Source organism: Apteryx mantelli, chromosome 13 (genome assembly GCF_036417845.1).
Source record: "Apteryx mantelli isolate bAptMan1 chromosome 13, bAptMan1.hap1, whole genome shotgun sequence".
NCBI lineage: Eukaryota > Metazoa > Chordata > Aves > Apterygiformes > Apterygidae > Apteryx > Apteryx mantelli.
The window spans coordinates 9,949,592-9,968,121 of record NC_089990.1 but is presented as its reverse complement, the minus strand read 5'-3'; the positions used below and the strand labels follow the sequence as shown (position 1 = coordinate 9,968,121).

The window sequence follows — 18,530 nt, the reverse complement described above, 5'->3', positions numbered from 1 at the left end:
GACCTGGATAAGGTGCTGTTTATACTGCGTGTTGTCAAAGGTCTTATCCAAAAGGTAGTATGTTAGAGACGTTGTGTTTCAGGAGGAGGAAGGATTTTATTAAAAAGCCTGGCCCTTAAGTAGTGTCTTTCAGCAGAGGCCCTACTTCTGTGAATTTCCCTGTTCCCACTTAGCAACTGAGAGAAATTGGAGAGAGGAAACGGAGGCGACTTGTCTGCATTTGTGCAGCAGTGCTGAAATGCGAGAAGTTCCCCTACAGTGTGTAAAGTTCCTGCCTGGGGAAATTTGTCTGGAGCAACTTAAAAGGAGGGAATGCCAATATCCACTCCGGAAAGTCAGATCCTGTCTTATGTATAGAATTTGCAGTTCTGTGGTATAAAGCAGGAAGCTCTTGAAAACAGGTAGTGAGCTTTTTATAATGGTAATTAATAATGATGCTTAACTATTTACCTTAAGATCCATTAAATATAGTAGGTCTGGTGTACCCATATAAGGGTTCAGGAGTGGTTGTCTGAAGCCTGAAGCAGCACATCAGTCCCAACGCTCAAAAAACTTTCCACACTTATCATCGGAGCAGGATACATTCTGCATGTATTAGCGAGTACTTACAGGATGCTTTGGTAATATTAAAGAACTTGGGAATGTGAAGAGTTAGCAAATCTAATTCTTTGAAGACTACTTTAATCTATGTGATTATATAGACTTTGTACTTGAAGTCAATCTTTGAAAAATTCCAAGGTAGTGTAAAGTTGAAGATACAATGCAGACTTAAAATAATGGGGGTGGCAAATTGTTTTGTCCCTTAATTTTTAGGGAGTAGGGTTTTTTAACATTCCATTCTTCCGTAATATTTCTTTCAGTTCACCTATTTAATTTAATTCCACTGTAGTCTATGTCCTTTTTTCAAGATATATATTCAACATAGCACAATCTAGGGAGGAAGCAACACAGAAACTGGAGTTGAGTTGAATTCTCCTTGAGATCCTGCTGCTGAATACTTGGCTAATCAGTTGATCTTTTTGTCTGAGGTTTTTTCATCTGTAACTATTTGGTGACTTTTGTAATCACTTAGTAACCATCCACTGCAGATACACAAATGAAAATAGCTTTCTATTATCTTTATGCGTGACTGCTGTTGTAAAATGGGGTGGCAATAAGTTTTAAAGAAGAGTTGATGCTAGATTGCTGTTTAGCACAGTGAATCTGTGAGCACTGCCAGTCTCTTCCCCTGCCCTCCTTGAAAGTAAAAGCTACTCTATCAAGATTAGGTTACTTAGCTGCAAAAATACCAGACCTGTAGTCTACTTGAAATGAATGCAGTCATGATTTATTACGATTATTTTGTATGAATTTTGTGCATGAGTAGTGTTTTATTCCCATAAGGGAAATTAATGCTGAATGCTGATGGAGTTGTTGAACGGATAACCTGATGCATACTTTTCTTTCCTAAAAGCACACAAAAGAAATGGGAAGGCCACAAACTCCTTTAAAAGAAACAACCTTGGAGCCATGGACTCAGCCACAGGTAGGCTGAAACAACTTTTCTGATTATGTTCTTTAACGATGATTTCTGTAAGTCTTAATTGAATCAAGCAATTTGGGGCTCTAAAGAAACAGTGCAATATGTAGCTGTGTGGTTCTTGGCATCGCGTGTCAAAACGATTTGTTTCAGTGTTTGGCAATCAGGACCATTTGTACTGTTCTTTTTCAGTTAAACTCTCGGGATCCGATTCAGCTTTTTTCCAAGGTAGAAATGCCAGCATTATCTTAACCTCAGTTTGTGTCGCTTACGTACTTAGGATTTTACAAAACTTTGCACTGTTATATTGCTCTGTTTTTTAACATACACCACTGTAACTCAGGTCAAAATCAGTGGCAAAACAGAAACTTAGAACAAAGCTAGTTCTGAGTAGTGTGTCAAGAAACCATGAGCATTTTCTGGTGTAGAAACTAAATTCGTGGAGTGTTATTTTGAAGGGAAGCTCTGAAAGATCAACCTATTGCATCATCAGGATCGATCCAAAAAGGAAGTGGTACTTAGTCATGCAAAAAGAGAAATGGAGAGACTTGTGCAATATTTACCTTCCTTAACACAAAGTGTCTTAGATGTATGGGCTTTGCATTTGTGTATTTACCTGAGCAAATCAGTTACTACAGATTTCTTGCACACAGAAATCCAGAGCCATTTTTGCTGTTTTTCCCTGTGCATCAGTTTACTGTGCTGTACATTGAACTATGAGGATTTTGGGATGATGGGAGGGAAGGAGAGAGCCAGTTCACGGCTCCTCAGTAGCTGAGGTGAAAGTGGCTGTTGCTGTTGCAGGGGTAAGGACTGGGACTGTGCAAGAGGGGGAGCTGGAGCAGAGTGGAGATATGGGAGGTCCAGGAAGAGCAACCTGGGGAATCAGGCTTCTCCTGCAACTTCTGCCAGGGGAAGACAGCTGCTGCTTTTCGTGGATGTGAGGACATTTCTCCCTCAGCAGCTACCATGTTTGTAATTCATGTGCTGCAGTGTCTCTTCCTGATGGAAGCAACACCCACCTCTGCTTTGCAGAGTCCCCTCGGTGTTAAGGTCGGCCGGGAAATCTATAGCTGTCTTCTGCACGCTGAGAAGTTGCTGTCGTAGCCATGTGCCTACTTGGGCTGTGCAGAGAGCTGGTCTTTGGCAAAGAGGGAGAGGACCAGGCGGAGGTAGCACCCCGTCTGTACTTACAGTGTGGCTGTAGTCTGCGTGGGCTCTGCCTGCTGTCCTTAGCCTGTAAACACTCTGCCCAAGCAAGCAATCACCTATTTAGTTAGTCTCCAGTTCTTACAAACTACATGTATGGAAATCCTAGAACTCATGCTTATTTTAGAGGCATGCTTACTTTGAAAGCTTGTGGCAAATGCAGTATATGCATTTGGAAAAACGCACATCTCTAGTATTACTAACTTCATCAATACCTGAGTGCAGTTTTTTATTAGTTGTGGTGCTGACTGTGCAGGCTTTTTTGGTAAAATCTATGAAGTCAGTTACATTTGATGTCATTGCTGGTAGTTCTTAAAAGGCGAGTTCTTCACTGCGGTCATGCATACGTGGTATCCGTGCTTGTGTTCCCCTGCTTGCATACGAGAAGGCGCCAGTCACCCATAAATACCCAGGCTGAGGGAAGTCCCTCAGCTGTCTCTGCAAAACGTAGGCTCTTGCCCCCTTACTGAAGTAACAGGTCCCAGGCGTAGAGCGTGCCCCGGCTGCTCGCGGGTACTGCATAGCCGAAACGCAGAACACCTCTATCCGGGCAGTTGCTAACGGCAGTAATTAAGCCTGCTTCCACCTGCGTCTGCGGTCACTGATGCTTACGCGCAGGACCGCGGGAGCTTGCTGCGGTGCGAGGGCAGGGACAGGCCGTCACTCCTGACGCGCAGGCGCAAAGCTGCTGGGGAAGGTGCGCCAGTCGGGCCGCTGCTGCCGAGCCGCTAAGGAATCGCTGTGGGCCGGTTCGCGGGCTCCTCCTGGCTCCCTGTTTGCAGCCTGTGTGGCGGAGCCTGGAGTTAGGGCTGGAGTCCAATTTATTGGCCAGGAAGCGCGGATTTTGGCTTCCGAGTTGTGAGCAGAGGAGACGCAGCGGCCGGGGCTTGGTGGCTGCAGCTGCTTGGCCGTGGTGGCTGCGAGACTGCGGCCGGCACCGCTGATGGCGCGGGGTCAGCAAGGCCTCGGAGTCGCGGAAACACCACCTGCGACTGTGCCGGTGCTGAAGAGGATCTTCGTTCTTCCTGAGCGTGTACACGGTCACCCTGTTACGTGATCGGTTCTGACAGCTGCGTTTGCCACTGCTTTGTGTTATAGCTACACAAATTAAAACATGCAAAATATTTTTGTCACTCTTATTCACTTTTTGGGGGGGAAAAAACTGTTGCTTTAAAAAAAAAAATCAAAGAAGCTAACACCCATATTTTTTTTTGTTTTGTGGTGAGAAGAGATGTAATCAACAAAATCAAAAACTGCTGGAGCCATTATTGTAGCAGAAAATTAAATTAGTTGTTAATTCTTGCATGCCTGTAATTCTGGCTCCTGCAAATCCCTCCTTAGATATTTTGTATAAAGTGAGTAAAAATTCATGGCATGGATAAAGGCTTTGTCTATTTTATGAGCAACAGGCAAATGATCCAAATGGTGCTCATAAAGCAAATGGTTCCCAACTCTAAAAGGAGGAGGAATATATTTAAAATCCACTGGAACGAACCCTGAGTAAAAACAACTTCTGTTTACAAGAAAGTGCTGTTTATATGAAAGTGTGTTTTTTGGTTGTTTCCTAAGGGGAGACACTCACCCCTTTGTCTACTTAATAATAATAAAAGAATCATTACATTTTCTTGGGCTCCTTACTGCATGTTCAATGTTCAGAGTTGCTTTGGGATACATTTTTATCAACAGAGAGTGGAAAAAAAAATAGCTGAGAGCACAGCTTCAGTGTTCAGGGCCAAACAGTCAGTGAAGCAAGAAGTACCACATCTGTTCCCTAATATCTAGGAAGTGCGAAGCTGATACGTATTAGTAGTTGGACAATTTCACATAGGGGTTTTACTGGAGAAAAAAAAACGGTGCTTTTTATGAGGAAGGAGGGAAAACTCTGTAGGTTCCACCTTCTGTTGTCATCCTGGTTTCTGATATTTGTTAGGGTTTCATCTTACAGAAGTAGCCAAGACAAATTTGAAACCAAACTCTCCAATTACAGGAAAAACAGAGAACTATAGTGCTTTATCAGGCTAATTTTTATTCTGTTTTTTTTTTTCTTTTTTTAGCTGTGATTTAATTAACTGAAGAAATATTTATTTCTTTAATAAATTAAAGAAATAGGACATTGCCAAAGTGGGAATCCTTTTTCCTGGCTATGCCTTTTAACTTGCAGTTTTCTATGTCTCTTTACGGGAACTCAGTGAGTAGAAACTGATGTTACTGTCTGGAAAATTAAGTATGAGACACTCATTCTGTGTGATCTCTGACTGATAAATCTGGGACACGACTTTTCCAGATAAAGAACATGGGTGGTAGTAGTTGCCCAAATAGGCTTGTCATTGGTTTACAAGCTTTATTTAAATGTTAAAATACCATCCATTTCTGTGGTTATGGTGGGTTTTTTTGCTGCTTTGCCTGATTAAACATTTAGCTGATAAAGCCTGTCAAGGCTGTTCAGAGCTACAGCAGTTAAGAATACCTATTTATAGGCTCTATTTTTATGGTCAGTTTGACACAGAACACTTTAAAATCAAGCTAATCTATGATTGTTTAAATTTTGAAGTTTGCTGATACCATTTTTAAATGTGAATTTTATATGCTAATGTCCTGAAACAAATTTGATCCGATTATTCTTATTCAGAACCAAATTGCTATATTGTCCCAAATTACTGGTAGGGTAAATATAGCAAGAAAAAACAAGGATTTACCAAAATCAGGAACAAGAACAATGCTTAAGGTTACATAGCATAAAACTGCAGCAGTGGCAAATAGGCAATTTTGCCAGCATGGCAAATACAGTAAAAGTTCCACTATTCAGTTGCAGAATATTTTTATAATTTAAACCTTCTTTATTCTGACTGTTACGTCACTGTCTATTCAGAATCTAAAATACTGTATGCAGGTGATTCCTAAAGGTTTTTGACAGCAAAAATGAGGGAAAGTGGTGGTATTACAGCTGTAGCTTTTTGTTTACTTGTTAATTCTAACAGCTGCAGGTGCTCTTACTTGCTTAAATTAATGGCTAAAAACGTATAGTTATGCCAATTTTCCTGGCCTAAATCTAGCATAATAGCTTTAATGAGCACATTTATTTATCCCCTTTCCTCATGCTCTTCCTCCTTCACAAATGCTGTGTAGACAACATTGTCATTGGAAACCCAGAGGATGATGATCCTGAAGGTTTGTATCTTCTCCTTATAGCTCTTTGTGAGGGTTAAGTATTCGGGGATTAAGACTTGTTAATCTCAGGTAATGCAGATTCATGTGTTTTACAAATAACCAACATCTAGCACCAATATGGTTTTATTACCACCTGGTATTACTAATGAGTGTGACAGGCAGGAGCAATAAGATGCAAGTGTGTAACCGTTTCTCTCGCAGGAGCAAAAGAGGAAAGTTGTTTGTTTCCTCTTTTATAGTTTTGTTTTTTGTTTGTGTGCAGTGGAAAGTCTTTTGGGGGGGGAGGGGAAACAGAATTACTTCTTATGGAAAGGCAAAAACACTCGGACTAAAACCTAATTACAAATGATAGAGTGCAGTATTTTTTTCTGCTCAGTTTTAAAGAATCACTTTATAATCCTGGAACAGTGGTTAACAACATCACTAATCCAATATTTTAACAGTAAATATGTTTGATGATGGGAATTGCTATACTAATCTTATATCCCTCCACAGTATAGTTAAGAAATCCACAGGGGGTTTTACTAATCAGTTTTTGTAAAGTAAATCAAGTCATGTAATTCTTGCTCGCTCTAAATGCCTTGCAACTGCAGGCAGAACCGTGTGCCTGCCTTTTTGTTCTTTTCATCGGTTTTGTGCCCTAATCTGCAGCCAAGCTCTCCCCGTCGATGTGCAGCACAAGGGACTTTTGGAAAGAAGAGTCTCCAAGCTCCTCCTGACAGAGACCGTCTGGCGTGAGCCGAGGTTGTAGTTCAGCCCGTTGCCCTCGCGTGCCGCGGCAGGATCGACGTGCTGTGGCGGTAGCGCCTCTGCCCCCTCCAGAGAGGGGAAGAGCTTCCAGTAGCAAATATTACCTGATCACGCTCACCGCTGCTTCTCGTACGCGTGGGTTAATCTACTTAGTTTAGACTCCAGTTTTGCCGGACAGTGAGATATTTTGCAGTAGGGCTTGTGTCCTTCTTGTGTTTTACAAAACCACCAAAGTTAAAATGTTTTTCTATTTTTATTTTTAACTTAGAAACAATACAATGTTTTACAGCAGGGAAAAATGCTGACCTCCGTGGTAAATTATTTCAGGATGAGTAATTAATGAGAACTCTGTGCTGATGTTGAACTGCACATTTGGTTCCCGCAGTTCATGAAAACTGACTTATTTTTCATAAAACCCTGGTGTGCTCTGTTTACTTAGCTCGCCGTGGCAGCCTGTAGGATTCTAAATCGGTGCAAGTCACAGGAAAGGGAAGCTCTATTTCTGACTCGCTGTGTTCAGTTTAGGTATAAATCAGTCACCTAAATAGACTTCTTTAGTCTAGGTATACCCTGGTTATATTTAGTTTTGGAGAGTCTGTACACTCAAAATAATCCTGTTTTATTTGGTGCCTTCATAAATTTACGTTTGCCTCAAGTGTATTTTGTATTTAAATAGAACTTCAATTATAGTCCTGAGCTCTGATGCAGAAGACTTAGTAAATTAAAAAAAAAAAAGTCTAAATCAACACAGAAGGAGTTAGGCTTCTAAATGCAGTTAGATTTGACCGCATAAATATTTGAAGTGGTTTTGAGCAGTCCAATCTTAAAGACCTGCTTTTGCGCCTCTGAGAATGGAGGCCCTGCAAATGAGAAGCCGGCTGGAAGCAGTCAGTTGTTGTGGTCTGCAGTGAGTACCAACAGGAATGAAACATGATTTTACTGAGAAACTTGAGAGAAAAACACAGTAACTTTGGCACATCGAAAGTAATTATAATGGGGTACCCAAATAATGGATACCCCAATAAACATTTAATCTTTTTGACACCAAGTAGAGCGACTATGAAGTGTGTGCAGTGTGTGGCTGCCACCAAAGCACAAACCTGGCTTCTCTCGGGTGCCAGTGCTGTTTTATCTTAGCTGTGGCTCCAGGGTATGGTCTATATAGTAGTCATAACATCTTACGTTAATAATGTGACTGAAAATCAAGATACAGTTCTGAACAGTGACTTAACAGAAAGGCAACTTATTAACTGGAAAATGAGCACTAACCATTTCCGGTCTAGAGACTGAAATGATCATTTTCCCTGACCATTCCATTTAATAAAGAATACAAAAATACCAATATGCCGGATGTAAAACAGTGCATCAGTATATAGTGTGACTATGTTTTCTGGGTTCATTCAATTGTAAATTAAGAATTTTAACATGATTTTTAATGTAAATTGTGAATTAAAAAAGGAGTGAATTAAAAAAAGGTTGTGGGTGAATTTTGGGGTAAATATATGTTGCCTAATTTAGAGGTATTTCTCAAAATTTACAATTGCAGTTATTTTCAGGATTATAAAGTATCAGAATACTTTCTCAATTTTTTCTGATTTGCATATTACTACTTTGCATTAGATCCAGGAGATTGATGGCATTGATTACCCTTTAGTTAAAGTGCTAGATAAGATATTTATTGGTGAGAACTTCTAATGAATATGGTGTGTTTGGTGTTTTGGGTTTTTTTGTTCTGTTTTGTTTTTTAGATCTGGTTTTGCCATTGCATAAGAGCACTGGAAGTTAGTAGCCGACGTTGCTGAAAAGTCACTCTGTGAAAAAAAAACAACAAAACACGATATCAGGGTCTTCTGTGAGCAATGAATTTGCTATTAATTTCAGCAGGGGAGACTGTTACAAAGCCCAAAAAAATTTTTGGTTTTTCTGTCCAGCCTTAATTCTATGATAAAAACATTCCATTTGAGCTAAGCTGCAATTCTGTTATGAGTTAATTAAAATGAATGAGAACTCTATAGAGAGTTTCCGTACAGTTTGCTGTGGTGTATTTCAGGCATTTAGCTCTGCTGAAGCTCATCCCTCTAGGTGTGCATCTCTGGGGCGGCCACTCGTACACTCAGCTAGGTCAGACTGTGCCATGGATTTTCTGAACCCAAATATCAGAGCTACCAAGTGGGAAATTGGGAAATAGTAAAGGTTTCCAGTCCTTAGTACATTTAAATATTTAAACCTTTTTTTAATTCATTCGCTCAGACTCTGAAGAACATCTTTTCTGTTTTGTCCACCGTGCCAGCTATGTTGTCTGCCCGATTTCAGTGGTTCCTGCTCGTAAGCCTTTTCCTCCTCTAGCTTCTGACACGTCAGAGCTTTTATTCCAGACTTGAACTGCGTGTGAATGAGGGAAGGACGGTTAACAGCAGAAGGCGTGCTCAGCCCTACAGCACTGCCTGGAAGCTCAGCCCGGCGTGCGTGCAAACGGGCGACCCCGGAAAGCACCCTGGCCGCGGGCAGCCTGCTGTAGCTATGGGGGGGACCAAGAACGGGGACTTGATTTATTCTCCATTGCTCTATGTTGAATTGGATGAGATGGGTTATTCAACAGTGAAATATCCAATGACACTGATGAAAAAGTGCAGACAGACAGCTACTCTTTTATCTTGTAAGAAGCTGGAAAGCCCTGTCAGTGTTTGAGTAAATCACCAAGGGCCGGCTTTCAGAAAATGCAGATGAGATCTTCAAGGTGCTCAGTTATGTGGTGGGCCCTTCAGAAAGGGTTTCCTCGCGACGGTATTTCTTCTGACATCACTCCCGTCTGGCGAGGAAGCAGAGACGTGCCTGTTATTTAGGAGAAGGCACTGAGTAACAAAATCATTAAGTTGCATTGGACTGTAACATACTTGCTCTGAGCTGTGCTCAGCGTGCATAAATCTTAAAACAGAAAACATAAACAAGACAGGAGTCATAGAGGTGTCAAATTTTCCAGTGTCCAGTTTCATGTCACTCACAGAGCAGTTAACTGTAATATAAGGCTACATTATACGTAGGAACAAGAACATCCTCTTAACTACTGCTGCTGACTGATGTATTTATGCATCTTGGAATAAAATAAAAGGTAGTCTGAAATATGACAGAGTAGTCTGAAAAGCTTCTGGAAAGCGTGAGCATAATAAAAAAAAATTCTGATCTTGTGCTTAAAACCTTAAAAATGGTATCAGCTTCATATTGGACCTTTGCACGAAGAGTGCCTGAATAAGGGAATGCTTGCCTTTGGCAGTGCTGGGTTTCTAACCGGCTTTTAACCTTCTAGTTTTTCCTAGGAGAACATGCTTTTCATACCAAAATAAGGTAACTAAATTCTCTAGGCCATCTGCCCTCTTCCATCTAGGAGCCATGAACTTGGCTTTGATGATGGAAGGTAGTTTTTCAGTATATACTTTTCTTTCTATGTATGAACGCATTCATTTGGAGGGCTCATACAATATTCTTTCATACTGTTATGAATACAAATCTTATAAAATGATTCCAGTGGGTTTGTTTATAAAGTTAAACTAGGGTTAATGCCATTAGAAAAGAAAACCAGGCTGCAGAGAGTAGACTTTGCTGTGGCAGACCAAGACCATAGTTTGGAAAATGATGACCAAAATATTACTCTGTATTTTTCATTCATTTTGATATTCCTCTATGCATTACTAAGTACCACAAAGCATAGTAAAAATACTTGTTGTACTTTATGCTGTTTTTTCTAACCCTACAGATAGTAGAAGTAGCTCAGACACAGACAGGTATTAATATCGCATGCAGTGTGACAGTGGTTGGTATTTGTAGTAGAATTCATCATCTCTGAAGAGATTCATATTCTGCTGCTTTGTTTTTAAATCTATACATTTTCACCAGTAGCACAGTACTTTGTAACATGCTGCATTTCACTATGAGGCTGCAATACGGATGGTGGGAGCTATAGAAACATGGGAGAAGCTGTAGAATCTTAGGCAATTTGTCATGCTCTCTGCTTGCTTGGTCCCTCAGGATTTTATTCTAAATTCCTCTCTGCTTTTGAGCAAACACTCATATTAGATAGTCAGCTTGCCACAAGTGCTTACTCCTGCTGCAATCATTTGTGGAAATGTCCTCTCCTGAGTTGCCTCCAATCAGCTATTGCAATGGCCAAGATTTTAGTTCTAGGTGCTTGTTTTTGGAGATGTTCAGGGCAGTATCATTCTAATGCGAAGCATTAACAATTTCCTAAGTATTTCCAGTATGGGAAAAATTTTAGTACTGGGTTGCTAATAATGGGTCTGCCATTCAGATAATGTGGTAAAATAAGATCATCTTTATTCTGTATGTATAATGTAGAATATATGTTTGCTGGAGGTCCTAGGACAACTTTGGAGGTAGTAATGTGCACCCTGACTGGAAGCTATCAATAACTAATCCCTGGTTTTAATTGGAAAGAAACACAAGTAAACCTGTCAGGGCACTGACCAAGTAGAGCTTGTGCAGGTGGACTTTACCTGCCCCGTAGCTCAGACATATACCTTACACTCATGTTGTTTTCTGCTAGCTTTTCATCAGGATAATAGCCAGCACTGATGCAACAACATGCGTTACAGAAGGCCTTTAATATGGATTCAGCTTATAGGTTAAAGCCATCATTTTGCTATATGTCACTTCACACACGTGCTTCATTGCCTAACTGAGCTTTCTACAGATAAAAGGGCCGTTTTGGCAGATATGCAGGTAGTAGACCATGCTTCTAATCAACATAACCATGCTGATAAAATCTCATAGGGTAAATTTGGTTGTTTTACTGTTTACTGACTACATATAAATGAGTCAAAGTATAAAATTATTAGTTATAATTTTATGTATTATTGTTTTGTGGAAGAAAAGGAAGAAATTATGCTCCAAAGCTGTGTGTTTGGGGTTTTTTTCCAAAGAAAACTTTGATGTAGATCTTTAGAAAACTTCTGGTTTTTTATTTATTTTGTAAAAAGCTGTGTACTCTATATAATCAGAGATGAAAAATTTGCTTGTTTGTCTGTTCTCATGTATTTCATCGGCTTCTCCTAGCTCATTTCTGCCTCTTTTTCTTATTGCCAATAGTAAAACCTGATCTTTGTAGTGATCCTCTAGCACATGTGAATTACAGCTTTTTCCTTCCAGATTTTGTTTTTAAGCATACATTTCTTTGGTTTTGAACACTATAGATCATTTGTCAAGATCCACAAAGCTTCTGTTAATCACAGTGGATTCTTACCATTTGTGTCTGCCAATTTTATTTTTTTGTTCAGCAACTTTTGTCTAAGGTGATGTGATAAGGCATTTAGTTCTCAGTGAGAACAAGGCTCTCGGTCCTTTTTAATTCTGATAGATTTTTCTTTAACTGCTTTCATGTATATGTCTAACATAAGGGTATTTATCTGTTTAAATGAAAGCCTGTGGTGATGATGCTTTGTGATCTATTCCATTCTCTCCTTTTCAGGATTTGCAAGAATTGTGACTCAAGAAGCATGCAAACTCTTTTCTAAAGAAGAGAATTGAGCGGGGCTCAGTTGTTCTTGGTTCTTTTGTTTTTGTGTTTTGTGTTTTTTGTTTTTGTTTTCAAAACACTGCAAAAATGGTAGGCTTCTGGATTTGGCAGTTTTACAGCAACTTGATAAAATAAAAATAATCGTACCATCTCTATTTTATCTTGCTTCTTTCAGATATGCTTCCTTCAAAACTGCCTCTTTCTTTCATATATGTGGAGCTCCATTCATAAGCGTGTCTGTTCACAAGCTCTGCCAAGTTGAGTGTTGAGAGAAAGTAAACAACTCGGTTAGAAAAATGGTTAGCAAGCATTGCATTTACTCAAAGGAGGAAAGATATGCTGCTGTATTATACAAGGGCTCACTTAATGGAAAAGTACTGTTTTCCCATTAGAAAGAGTGAAGCGTTCTGGCTAACTATTGTAAAATAAGCCAATCATGCTTGACAACTCTCTATTCAGGCAACTTTTCTATCAAGTTTCCTTTAGCGCTTTTCCTGAATGAGGAAAATAAGATTTTTGGTCCTAGGTTAGAACATAAACAAATATACATATACACATACATACATACACACACACATACATACATATGTATATGTATATATATATATATATATATATATATATGGAACAAATCCTCATATTACAACTTCCTAGAGAGACCTGATAGCTACCTGAGAGCTGAGAGAAGTGCAGTTATTACAGTCTTTTTCTACATATTCCTCAAATATTGGTTTAATTGCTGGTGATATTTATCCTGTGGGCTACACACCCATTAATGATACTTTACAAAACGATCTTCAGACCCTGGCGGGTTTTAGTTTCTGCAGACAAGCGTGATTTAACTCTGCTGATTCTCAAGTAACCTGTTTATCACTGCTGTCCTCACCAAACTACCAAACAGCAGTGGGGCAGAAGGTGGTTCAAAGATTATCTTCCTTAAAAACGAGGTGAAGCTTCAGTTTAAAAAAACCTTTAAAAACACTGCTTTACGCAGTTTTCCAGAAGTAGAAAGATTGCTGTAGAAGAATTTTTTTTTCCCTTCACTTCTGCACTGATCCTATGCGCACTGTAACCTCCTCTTTTGTCTCCCTAAGCTTAAATTTTATGAGTATCCTGCTGTCGTGCCTAGGTAGCAGAATCGCATTGGTTTTGAGGCCTTTGTCAAGTTAAAGAAAGGAAAAAAAGTGTTTCAAAAAAAAAAAGTGGCAGGAAAATCATTTGTATTTTGTGCATCAATGGCTGATGCTGTTACTGAAGCCCCAGACAAAACAGGATTTTGAAGTCCTTTAAGTATGTCCTGGATATTATTCTCAGCTGCAGTAGAAAAGAAGGTGACTTCTGGTTGTGTCAGGAAAGAAAAACTGATTTTTTTTCTTTACTGAACCCAAAGTTTTTGGTTACTAAACTGAATGTTTTTGCTTTTAGAATGTTTTTTAATAAGATTTTCATCTAAATTCTGAAAACAATTTGGTGTCTTGCTCAGTTTCATCTTTCTCTTAATGCAAGCATTTCAGATCGCCTCTGTGCTGATTCACAAATAGAAATGGACTAGTTTCAAAAAAACAGATTATGGATGAGGAATGAGCCTGTATGCAGAGGACTTCTTAACGCGCTGTGCCCCGCGCTGCTTTGCCGCTTGCTGCCGAGCTGCACTGCGCATCCCCTCTCCTCGGGGTTCGCCGCTGATGGCGAGGGCCGGCTGCTGCGGAGGCAGCCGGGAACCCTCGGCCCCTGCCCTCACGGTCCTGGGTGGAAACTGAAGCTGTCCTGGCGGCCCCAGGAGGAGGGGTGTATTGGGGAGCACCTACTCTATAAAAATGTGGTTGGTGGGCACCACATAATTATTTTGTATTTTCTGGGGCTGTGGTTGCGGTTGTCTTTGAACTTAGATATTGAAATGTTCAGCTATGATTTAGTTGTCACAAGTTTCTTTCTTACAGTGTAAAATCAGAAGTGTTTGTTGCCTCAAGCACAGCTGAAGGTAGCACTGGAAGCAGAAGGATTCGTATTTGTTTGCTTAGTGATGATATGGGACACCAAAATATAAATTGCTGAACACTCAGCACAGTTGTACTTTGATTTTTCTGTGAAGCTGTGCAAGGAAGCTTTTATTAATATCAAGATAACAGCAGTAAAATCTTTCTAATGATGTAAAATGTTAACTTTAAAACTTATTCGCTTGAGCCCAGTATCTCTGGTTTAAGTCTGGCAGAATTCTGCTGGATTCCTGAGGTGTCCTACCAAACCCTGCCCGCACCGGCGGCCTGGTGGGCTGGCCTGGAGCCACGAGCCTCAAAGTGGAGAAATTCTGTAAGAAAAGTGGGTTTTTTTTTCCAAATCTAGGAAAAATGGATTTGTGATTTTTACATCAGGAAAACGCTGTTTCTTAAAGTTCAAAATCAGTTCTTCCTTTCTCATTTTAAATTCACAACTTTAATTAGGATGGTGCTAACTTTAAAGACAATAATTTCTTTAAAATACAAACTGGAAAATCCTCTAGAGAAGTCTTCTATTTGCGGAGGATCTCAGTGAATGTTCTCAATCAGAAAACGTCACTAAAGAAGCAACGTGTGAACTGCTCTTTCTTTCAGATTCATGGTTACCTTTGTACGCTTGCTAGCACCATTGCAGCTAGCCCATTTCTGTCATCTCAGTATTGAAACACGCTTGGAATTTAAAAATTGCAACCAGAAAATCTTGAACAGACACGGTAGGTGCATCCTAAAGGTATGAAATAAAGCTGAGAGAAGACCCCCAAGTTATTAACTGCTTTTTTAATTGTGAGTCAGTCCCGTGACTTTGTGAAGGCCCTTGGCATCTGTGTCCATTTCCGGGGTGCTGCTGAGTTGCCTCACCCCTCCTGACAGCAGACTGGAGCTCCTCGGGGATAAGATGCAGCTATAGCTGTGCTTTTCTGAAGGAAGAACTTAGCAGAAGTTGCCATTATTAGCTTTTTTGATTTTATATAGTTTTGATTTAGAAACCTAGGAATGTCAGTGCTGCCATACATTTGAACTAATGTATTACTGACTGCACTCAGAAATCAACATTATTGGAGAGTATAATTTATATTATCCAGTAGTATAGTCACATCCTTTCTGCATAGGAAATTTCCAATGCCACTTCAGTAGCAACTTGCTGAAGGAGGGATCCTATTTCTTAAATGAGGGAAGTATAGGAATATTTAAAATGTATTTTAATAACTACTGACACCCTTACACCACTCTTTATTCAGTGATCTTCGTTCTTTCAATAAATGAAGCTTCCTTACAAGGCAAGGCTAACAGTAATGACAATAAGGAGAATATACAGAATAAAGAGAAGGAACAAAACAGATTACATAGCATTATAAGCTGAAACAAAATAAACTTGTCTTTGTTAGGTGGGAATGTATGAAAAAAATGTATATGGCAGAAGACCAAGCAAACATAGCTTCAGAGAATAAATGCTTCTGAATAAGATTGTTTGGGTATGATAGATGTGTTATCAACCTGCTGTAGCTGAAAGCTAAATACATGAGTTGGAGGGAAAAAAAAACCAACAATTGGACAAAATCAATCATTGGGATGTAGGCTATTAAATGTTGACAAGTGGTAAAGGCTGGTTATACTGCTCTTAAACTTTGGGGGATAGCAGGGCACCTCTGAGTAAACTTACACTCTTTAAATCAAAAATGAAAGTTTGTTGTTTTCTTTCATGGCATTTTATGTCAGGGGCCAGTATTCTCAGAGAACATTTCACAGTGTGAAATTACTGCTTTACTCAGTTCTTTATATTTCTGACCTTGAGATCTAGACCATTACAGTCTCTCTACCTGAGAGAACTCCAGAGTTCAAAAATGTTTAGATTCTGTAAGAATAGAAAAACAAAGTTTTTTAGTTTAATAATGAGCACTACTCTTTATGAAAAGTGGAAGTCAAGTAACTGTGTTTCGTTTCATTCTACAGAGAGTGTTACGCAACAAATCTCCCCAGCTTGTTCCTTCATTCTTTTCCCCTTCTATAGCCAAAAAATTCACCACACGAAATTGCAAGAAAACCCAAGCCGAAGTCATAAGGAGACAGTATTTCAGGCTGTTTAGAATTGCTTTCTTGAAATAACAGAGCTTCCTTAAATTTCTGCTTCCTGCGGATGTTTTGGACTTCTAGGTTTTGGTTAGTTAAATTGCTACAGAAGATGGGCAGAGCAGAGGATGCATCGGCAGCGTGCAGACCCTAGCAGCGCCTCACTGGCACGCGCCCGATGCGTGGTTCAGGCTGCTGTTTGGCAGCTCTGCCCGCTTCTGAGGACTCCCCGAGGAACAACGACCAGCGTCCTGCAGCAGAGGGAGCGGCAGCTAGTACCCAAACTTACTTGCCCCAAACTGCTGCTGTCCTTTTATCGATGGCTGGGAAATGCACTTCTTTCTATGCCAGTCAATGCTAGAATAGATTGAGGAATACTAAGTAACGAATCATAGGAATAAGATAAAGGTTTCACTTTATAGATCTGTGACAAAGAAACAGTAGAACAAAGAACAACAGAAACACATACTGCCAGTGTCAGCGACTTTTCCTAAAAGATGATTTCATCTCCCTTGTAATTTGTGCCTTGTTACTGTGCTTCGGGATACTTGAAGTATCTTGAGGCATACGTTATTTAAGCTTCTGACACACACTTGTAGCTGGATTGTTCTGAATGAAATATCGGACTGAATATAGAAAGGGAAACAGGAGGGAAAATAGAGGAAAAATTAATTAATTGTAGATGCCACTGAAGTTAGCACTGAGATGCAAAAATGGGAGCATCTCTCTCTCTCTGCCTCTTGGGGAGGGTGGGTGACAAATTCATCACTGGCCTGAGAAAGAGCAAGGCAGGACAATGGCAGTGACAATTTTGGACATGATAACAAAATTGAAGAATGTACGCTGTGGAAAAACTTGTTGCCTTCAGCGTATTAGAAAGCCTGCTGTGAAGAAGAGCCGCAGGGAGGCGGGAGGGGAGCCCTGGGCGAGCTCCTCGTGTCAGGAGGAGCCTGTTGCTTTGGGGTCTGGGTACCCTCTGCTGAAGATGTTGGTGTGTTTTACCCAGAACAATTTGCAATCTGCATGTCTTGAATGGAATACAAGATATTTTACAAGACTACTTAGGGACTCCCTATTTTAACACTTTTCACTGAATCTGTTAGTTTGTTGTTTTGTTGATGAAAGTTTGTTTTCTTACGCTAATCTTCACTCAAGAAACCTGTTTTATCTTTTCTTTCTCTAAGGAGACTGAGTATGCAAAAGAGTAAGATTAGCTGCTCAGAAGTTCCTGAAAGGCAAAAACAACTGAAAAATCAAAAAATTTCTTAAGTTCCTTTGAAATTTTTAGCTTACATTCTTTAAATTAAGGGAAGCGTGAAAGTTTAAGGGTTTGTTTTACTGGTAAAATCTTTACTTTAAAATAGTCTCTTGATGTCACATATGAGATAAATCATAGCTGTGGTTGTTTTGACACTCTGGAGTGTTGTTATATTATGCGCTGCTTTCCCAAAAGATCTTAAAATTTAACAAGCAGAGGCCAGTGCGAGTGATGAAATGAGGCAGGAGCAGAGCCATTTCAATTATACTTTTATTATGTAGCCATTCTTCGTAGTGCACTTCATACTTTTCGTAGTGCTTGCTAGGGTATGAAGTGCTTTGTGTGAGGGAAAGGCAGCGCCGATTTTATGACTAAGTGGACAGCGTGTTTCGACTTGCCTTGACAGCAACGCTGTGGCTGTGGCAGCCTGAGTAACACAGGAGAAAGCAGGGGAAACAGGATGCTATGTTTAACTTTAATGGCTCAGGCCCTCCTTGGAGAATGATGAGATTTGGTAATTCAGTAATATTGTTGTGAACAGAGTAGTCACACGCTGCTTAGGTTTCTGATGATGTACCAAGACTATGGTTAGCAGTGGTTACCTTGTTTTCTTTTTTTCTAATGGGCAAATTCAACAGCTTTACTGGTAATCATGTTCCTTACAATTTTTTCTTTTCACTGCTTGTCTCATAATTATGTATTTATATTCTTGATACAAATTAGTTAGTAGGGTAACCTGTCTTTTAGATTCTGAGTGTAGGTTTTCTTCATGTGAAGACAATAACAAGCATGTTATGTAGAAGATAACATATGTGAATATATAGAAAAAGATTTGAAGGTTTAAACCATCATTCTCGGTGATTATATGTTTTAAGGAATAATTTGAAGTTATCATAAGGGAGTGTATTAAAATAACTTCCCATTGAAGATTGCAGCAATGGCACCAGGCACTGGGACTCCTGTTGGGTTACACAGGGTATTAAACAGCTTTTGTTTCTGTAGTAAATTTTTCATGTGCCCTCTACTTGCAGTAGA

At 39.8% G+C, this 18,530-nt stretch overlaps 1 protein-coding gene across 1 annotated transcript in view; it reads left to right on the top strand.

Annotated features, from left to right (window-relative positions):
* Positions 1-18,530, top strand: part of PCDH11X (protocadherin 11 X-linked) — a 542,595-nt gene that overhangs the window by 267,201 nt on the left and 256,864 nt on the right. The window contains exons 5-6 of the mRNA XM_067304432.1: positions 1,454-1,525; positions 5,855-5,896. Of these exons, the coding sequence (XP_067160533.1) occupies positions 1,454-1,525; positions 5,855-5,896 (114 nt within the window). The remainder of the gene's footprint in view (positions 1-1,453; positions 1,526-5,854; positions 5,897-18,530) is intronic.